Source organism: Carassius gibelio, chromosome A8 (genome assembly GCF_023724105.1).
Source record: "Carassius gibelio isolate Cgi1373 ecotype wild population from Czech Republic chromosome A8, carGib1.2-hapl.c, whole genome shotgun sequence".
NCBI classification, from domain to species: Eukaryota; Metazoa; Chordata; class Actinopteri; order Cypriniformes; family Cyprinidae; genus Carassius; species Carassius gibelio.
Genome location: NC_068378.1, coordinates 7514642 through 7522378, shown reverse-complemented (window position 1 = coordinate 7522378; position 7737 = coordinate 7514642). Strand labels below are relative to the sequence as shown.

Sequence of the window (7737 nt, the reverse complement as noted above, 5' to 3'; positions counted from 1 at the left end):
TTTGTTTGTTTTGTTTTTTTGTTAAAAACCCTTGAATCATCCTCCTAGTGCTGGAAATGTGCTGACAGGCATGTGTTTTACTTCATGATTTAATATGGAGTTTAGTTACAGCATGTTTTTGTGGTAATAAAAAGCTCATAACTGTGTTCTATTACATTTTAGGACACGGTTCCTCCGAGTAATATTCAGTCATCGCTTATGGAGCGGCAAAAGGGACAAAAAGTATATTGAATTCAAGTTCTCTTGCCAATGTTTTGTGTTTCCCTGAGAAAAACACAACAACAAAAACAGTGCATTTGCTCTCAAAACTTGTTCTTGGGGGAATCCAAAACATTTGTTTAATTATTTATTAATGCAGTTTTAAATGTAATCAATAGTACAATTGATCAAAAATATCTATTTTCTGATCAATAGATATTTTTTTAATAAATTGTAGTCCATAACTGATCACAGATTACGTCAAAAATTGTAGTACGTAACATATTCCACTACATTAAATATTTTAGATAATATAATCAGACTACTTTTTGCTTACTTTTAGATTACTTGTTAATCACATTGATCTGAAGAAGATAATCTAGTACCATACTGATATAAAAATACAAAGATTAAGAAACTATATCCCATTCATTGTAATTAACAACATGGAATGCAGACAAGATGACGTGCCTGTATATAAATAAGAAATAAAGTAAATGTGTGCATTTTGATGTGCTGCTGCACCTGTTTAATGGCTCGGCACTGATGGCTGTGGTGGCAGATTTACAGGCATTAAATATGTGTGTAATGCCAGCTGGGACTCGTGATAACATTTACTTATGTCATTGCCTGCCTCAATCCTTTCCTCCATACATTTAACCACTGTCGCTTCCAAACCAACACAGCAGCATCCAACGCAGCCGTTCAGGCATCCTGTTTTGTGTTAAATAAGCTAAAAATATATTTCTCATGTGCTAACATTTAAATTAACTGCCTTTGTTCAAGTCAAATATATTTTTCTTGTTATAGCTACTGCTGTGACTCTTTTTTTTATACATATATCTGTCTTGCATTCAAATTCAGCCCTATATCCCAGATATATGTGAAGATAGAGACAAGGTCAGTAGGGAAAGATGCAATCTGAAATGTACATGCTTGAACTTACAAGCATCTAACGTTTAGCTCATTGCATTTATAAGTTTAAACTATAATGCATTATTATTTAATCCAAATAGCTACAAAGGAAAAGCCCAGCCAGCATATGATCGGCCTTCAACGTTGAAATAGGTTTGAAATAATCAGTCAGTTTAATGCTTGTTAACATATTTTTGCAAAGTATAATAGGCATCCTACTCTTGTGTAGGCTACTTCTTTTTAAAAATTCAACACTTTTTACTTTTATGTGGCTTATTTCTACATAAAGAGTTAAATTTGTTTACTCAAAACATGCAAATTAAGTCTTCTTTTCCCACTTTAAGTATGCATTTTAACTGTACAGTTTTTCTAAATTGTACAATAATTTCCATGTTTGTGTTTCTACTGAGGCTCATTTGCTGACTGTATGCCTGTATTGCTGACGTCTCTATATTTCAGATCGCACTTCGTGATAAACACTGGCCGTGAGAGCGTTTTGGAAAATACGAGTTCCTAAAACCATCAGGAACCTCTGGTCTCGTGTGTGGAGAATGCGGCTGCAGGATTTCTCAAACTCACCCAGCAACTGTATTTTCCCAAACGAACAGGCATGAGCGGTATTTGCTGGTGTAAATAGTTTTCCTTCCTCCAAAAAGTACAAACCCCGCCTATCTAATGACTTCCCTCATAACTCTCAGTTCAGATCTATATGAGTGAAGGAGCGCGCTCCTGGTTGTGTGCGCGCGGTCAGAATGGGCTTCAGCGCGCTCGTGTGCGCGTGTGTGTTAGCGCTGTGCGGCGCTGATGCGTTCACACTCCCGCAGAGAAACGAGCCTGACAACGACAGACCGATCATCGGTAAACCTCTTGCCTTCATATCTTATGTCAAACAGATTGTTTTTGTGCACTGAAGTATTGCTCTAAGTTCTAGACTGAATTTATTTTCGGTATAGGCTATTTATAAATAATAATAATAAAACATTTAAAGGTGTGACTTACCTTTGAGCACATATGACTCACGCTAAACTCTGTCTATAGGGATTCTGACACAAGAGGTTGATGATTATATGAGAAAGTTTGGAGAGACATACATCCCTTCATCATATGTGAAGTACATTGAATCTGGAGGAGCTAGAGTTGTGCCGATTAGGTAAGACTAAAGATCTGATTCATATATAGGCCTATATAAAAAACGATTAATCGACTTTTATTTGGACTATTCCCTTGTGTGTGGTTTTTTTTTCAGAATTTACAGAAATAATATACTTTAACAGAATACTTATGTGTGAATTTAAAGCAACACTAAGTTTTCAAAATTGCTATATGTATATAATGAGCAAGCAGGCTACATCATAAATTCATCTACCAAACCGACTTTTTGTCTTTTCCTAAACCACTATGGTACATTACATTATAATAAAAAGTGATTATTTTTGTAGCCAGTTGGGTTCGTCACCACTGCGGAAAAACACATACCTGCGTGAATCGCCATTGACCTAAACTTGGAGAAGTAGCTCCGGTTAGAATGTTCCTCCGCGGGATGTGCTCAGTTCTGTTTATTAACCTCTAGAGCCCCAAAATTACATGGTGTTGCTTTAATTGAATGTTTTAGGACACTTCACTCCATGTTATTTACAATTAAACAAATGTGTATTTTATATCAAAGGATAAGTTAACTTCTAGAATAAACATTTCCTGAATATTTACTCAACCCCATGTCATCCAAGATTTATGTCTTTCTGTCTTCCATTGCAAAGAAATTAAGGCTTTTGAGGAAAACATTCTAGGATTTTTCTCCATACAGTGGACTTGTGAGGAAGACCAGTGGGTTGATGGTCAAACTACAGTTCCAATGCAGCTTCAAAGGGCTCTTCAAGACCATATGGGTCTTAGTAAAACAATCCATCATTAAAAAAAAAAAAAGTCTATGTACTTTTAACCACAAATGCTTGTCTTGCACTAGCTCTGAGATGTGTGTCTGACTTCATGCATTAATTACGTTGGAAAGGTTACGTGTGGTTAGTTCAATTCAGAAAGATATAGGGTTGGGGTGAAAAACTCATCTCATTTTCTCCTCCAACTTCAACATCGTCTGACATCTTTATCGATAAGAGCCCTGTTCCTCTGCTGGGATCTTGTACAGCCCTTTGAAGCTGCATTGAATCTGAAATTTGGACCTTCAACCCATTGGTCTCCATTAAAGTCCATTACATGGAGAAAAATCCTCAAAATTTCTTTGCGAATGAAGACAGAAAGTCATATCAATAATAACAACAAGAGTATCACACACTGTAGAATACACTATATATTAAACCAGAAAATCTATATCTAAAATGTATAATTTCAACAATCATACTACTAGAGATATATTTCTACTTTTTTTACAGGCTAAACCAGAGTTTTGCAGAGCATGAAAAAATCTTCAGGTCAATAAATGGGTATGTTTTCCATCTTTCTCACAGTAACAGACTTTATAGATTATGAGACCCAGATTTCCTCATTGTTATGATGACTTTATCTGATCATTATCTTTTCATTTTTTTAAGCTGTTAGAACATGTTGTCGAACACATGATCGCTGTAACCTAGATTTTTATCAGTTCTGCCGATTTATAATTGGTTCTAGATATTTATCTGTGCAAACTTGATTTTACACCCCATGAACGAAGCTTACAGAAAGTAAACAAAAGCTGTGATTCTTATTAATATGATAATATTCCATCAAAATGAATGCATAAATCATTTTTGCATCCCGTCTCTAGTCTTCTTCTCATCGGAGGCTCTGTGAATCTGGAGACGTCTGACTTCGCTCGCACCGCTGGGATTTACTTTAGACTTGCTCTTAATGTAAGTGATTTAAAGAATATGCTGCATCTGCAAGTGCATGCTCCTTATTGTTAATGAAATGCTATTTTTATCATCCACATACTGTTACTGCGATTTAACACAACAGTTAGACATGATCATATACTGTACCATTACTGTAAATATTTTAGAAACTAAAAAGAAAGTTGTTACCATCTGTAAAAACTATCACAAGTAGTGCAGTTCATCACTTAAACAGGACATTCATGTTCTAATATTATTACTATATAAAAACATTAAACAAAATAATAATCTCAGGCATGCTTATTAGACTTCTAAAAGGCATTGTTAATCGACTTATTACTGTATAGGATACTATAAAATAGCATGAATTCTGCCTGATTCTCTGATATGAAACCATGTCAGGTCACAAAAGGAAGTTATTTCAAACACTCGACTGATATTATGAAATGAATTTGGACTAAAACATCATTGAATGTTCTCTTGGTTGACAACAGGTTTGTAAACTGGCTCACACACATTACAAATTGTTCATCGCACAGACCGATTAGTTTTTCTCGTGGCACGAATGAGATGCCACACTGTACAGGCCTGAAAGGAGATAAAGTGTAAGACACTGCAAGATGTTATTCACAGTCTCATCAAGAGTTGTTTTTGTGCGTCTCAGGCGAACGATGAGGGCGATTACTTTCCCATCTGGGGAACATGCCTGGGATTTCAGCTGCTCACGGTGCTGGTGGCTGGAGAAAACCTGTTGAGTAAGACGACTGCAGAGAATGTGACTTATCCACTCAACTTCACCGCAGGTACTTAGTCCAAATATATACTGTAGTCTTAATATATGCAGTCAAGATCCAGATCTTTGTCCAATTTTGTACTTTTTTGGTGATGATACACTCTTGAATATCTTCATGTTTTATTATTGGGATCAGTAGTTGCACGAAGAACCTTTAACATCCATGGAAACTTTAGATTATATAAAACGATTATTAAAAGTGGATTATTAAAATCTTCATCACATGAAGAAAAATATACACTTGGATTCAATAATGCTTTCATTTTCTGAATAAATGAATAATTTTATTCTTCAAGGATGTGTTAAATTGATAATAAGTTGATAGTAATACTGCCCTACAAAGCAAAAAGGCAGTAACTGCATTTTTGGTCAATAATTAGTTATTGTCATTTTCATGACAGTCAAGGCATCCTTTGTCATGTGACAAAACATCTTATCTGAAATGTGTGTCGTTTTGGAGACAAATGGTAGTTGTTTGTACAGTAACTACTTAGGCTGGATGACAGTATAACTTTTAAGTCATTTTTCTCAGTTCTGCACTCTGCGTAGTTACAGCCTTTTGGCTTTGTAGGGCAGAATAACTAATTATATATACACATACATACACATTATTAGGCCTTTTTTTTTAACTCTGATGTCCATTTGCATGTTTGTATCCATTAACAGAGGCTTCACCCAGTCGTATGTTTACCAACTTCCCATCTGACATCCGTAAAGCGTTGTCCCATGAACCACTTACTGCAAATTTCCACCATTATGGGGTGACTAAAGAGGTACCTTTATCTATTATAAACATGCTATATGCAATTTAATCAGTCTTATCAAAAGAACAGACAAAGAGCAACAGACCTCAGGCAGGGTAATGCCATAATTAATAGCTGACAGGAATAAAAACAAGGCTGTGAAGGATAGAAGTATATATATATATATATATATATGTAGTGTGTGTGTGCTGTTGTAAAGACACCATCCCTCACAGCCTTGTTTTCTTCCGTGTTTAATTCAATGAGACACCTAACTTGATTAAAGCCTGTGAACTCTTCCTCTTTTTCAGGCATTCATGGGTAATGAGAAATTAAGTGGCTTCTTTTCAGTGCTGTCCACGAACATAGCACAGAATGGCTTTGAGTTTGTTTCTACCGTGGAAGGTAACAAAACCAGACGTTTTTCACATTTAAAACCATCATACACAGTGTGGTTGAAATGTTATTGGCCTGCAGGCAGGAAGTACCCTTTCTATGGGGTACAGTGGCATCCGGAAGTGAACCGCTTTCAGTGGGACCCTCATTACAACTTTCCTCATTCCCGCAATGCTGTGCACGTGTCATCCTTACTGGCTGAATTCTTTGTAAATGAGGGTAATTGCAGGCTCATACTTCACTTTTTTTTATATGTTTGGTCGTTCTTGGTTTGCATGAATTGGGATGAACAAATGAATGTGTGTGTTTTCAGGAAGGAGAAGCTCCCACCACTTCAGAGAAGCAGCAGAAGAGAGCAGCGCGCTCATCTACAACTACAGCCCTGTGTATGTGGCCAATATCTCCGCTTATGAACAGTCTTATTTCTTCTGAGAGACACAATACAGGAGGACACCGAGCAAGACAAAGAAAGAAAACACTTGTTAAGATATATTTCAGACTGAATTTTTTTTTAAAGAGCTCATCACAGACCTCCTCTCATATTTAGCATATTGTGTTTTTAACTGAGAGACCATTTAAATAATCAGTATTTGATTACATGATTTTGGATTAATTATGTAGATGATTAAATATATCATTTCTTAAAGAGAATAAATGTTATTATATACATGCATGTTTTAAAGAATTACACATTGCTAAAGCTCCAAAGATCAAAGGCACGTTATGATTCATGTGCCAGAAGAGGGCAGTGTTATCATGTTCATGATATTGTTATACACATTCCATCGGTTTTTTCCCTCGTGTTGTTTTATAAAACATTTTTTTTTTTAGAAATTTGTTTTACAATAATGGTATATATATATATATATATATATATATATATATATATATATATATATATATATATATATATATATATATACGATTCATTAATAGGCTATATATTATTATATGACATTTAATAAAGCTTTCAAATCTACAAGCCATGTGTTCTTTCTTTATACTTAATTTTAAGTCCACACTAAAACCTTTATTTATCACATGGAAAACAACAGGTTTACTCAAGGTACTGTATAAATCATGACATATCAATATCTATGACAAATCAATATCTATGAAGGCAAATATATATATATATATATATATATATATATATATATATATATATATATATATATATATATATATATATATATAAATGTTTTAATTCTCATTGAAAAACAAAGAAATGAACTCTGTGCCAACCAGTCAATACCCGTTAGGTGATGATGTAAGAAGCGCTGTTTCCGGGTCCAAGCCTCAACTCACTTCATTTGAGAATACGACCTCAGCAGCCGTTTAAAAAAAAAAAAAAAAAAAAAAGCCCTGAGCACTGTTTATTCATATTAATCATTTAAGCCAAACGCTTTCAAACTTACGGTTTACACTACAGTCTCCCTGCTCACAGCGTCCGAAACACAAATAATTTTTTTATATATTTTTTATTTATATTTATATTTTCATTGTCTGGCTATCTGGGACTTCGGTATGGAGTTAAAGGTTAAGATTATAACTTTTTCGCTAATATTCTATCACATTGTGAGTTTATATTAGCACCTTTTGTTGTTTTCTCATGGTAACTGATAGAGCGTTTGGACACGGAAGCGCTGCTACGTGACGTCAGACTTAACAAGCGTCTTGATAAGGGTATTATAGAAACATATTTTTAATAAAGGGGCTCTTTGTCGGCCCTTGGGGGCCCCTGATATGCCTAACCTGATTTTACCAAGTGAGACATGTTCCTGGGACAACATCGTTGTTGACCCTGGAACAACATTGTGATTAACCAATCAGATTTGAAGAACCAGTTTATAGATTTTGTGAA

General features: G+C 34.9%; 1 protein-coding gene across 1 annotated transcript; it reads left to right on the top strand.

Moving 5' to 3' along the window:
• Positions 1-1804: 1804 nt before the first annotated feature.
• On the top strand, positions 1805-6685 carry LOC128018295 (gamma-glutamyl hydrolase). Its single transcript, XM_052603731.1, has 9 exons — positions 1805-1971; positions 2152-2263; positions 3501-3551; positions 3875-3959; positions 4606-4744; positions 5401-5507; positions 5789-5882; positions 5955-6092; positions 6187-6685. The coding sequence occupies exons 1-9, from the start codon at positions 1866-1868 to the stop codon at positions 6303-6305; spliced, it is 951 nt and encodes a 316-aa protein (XP_052459691.1). The 5' UTR covers positions 1805-1865; the 3' UTR covers positions 6306-6685.
• The last annotated feature ends 1052 nt before the right edge of the window (positions 6686-7737 follow it).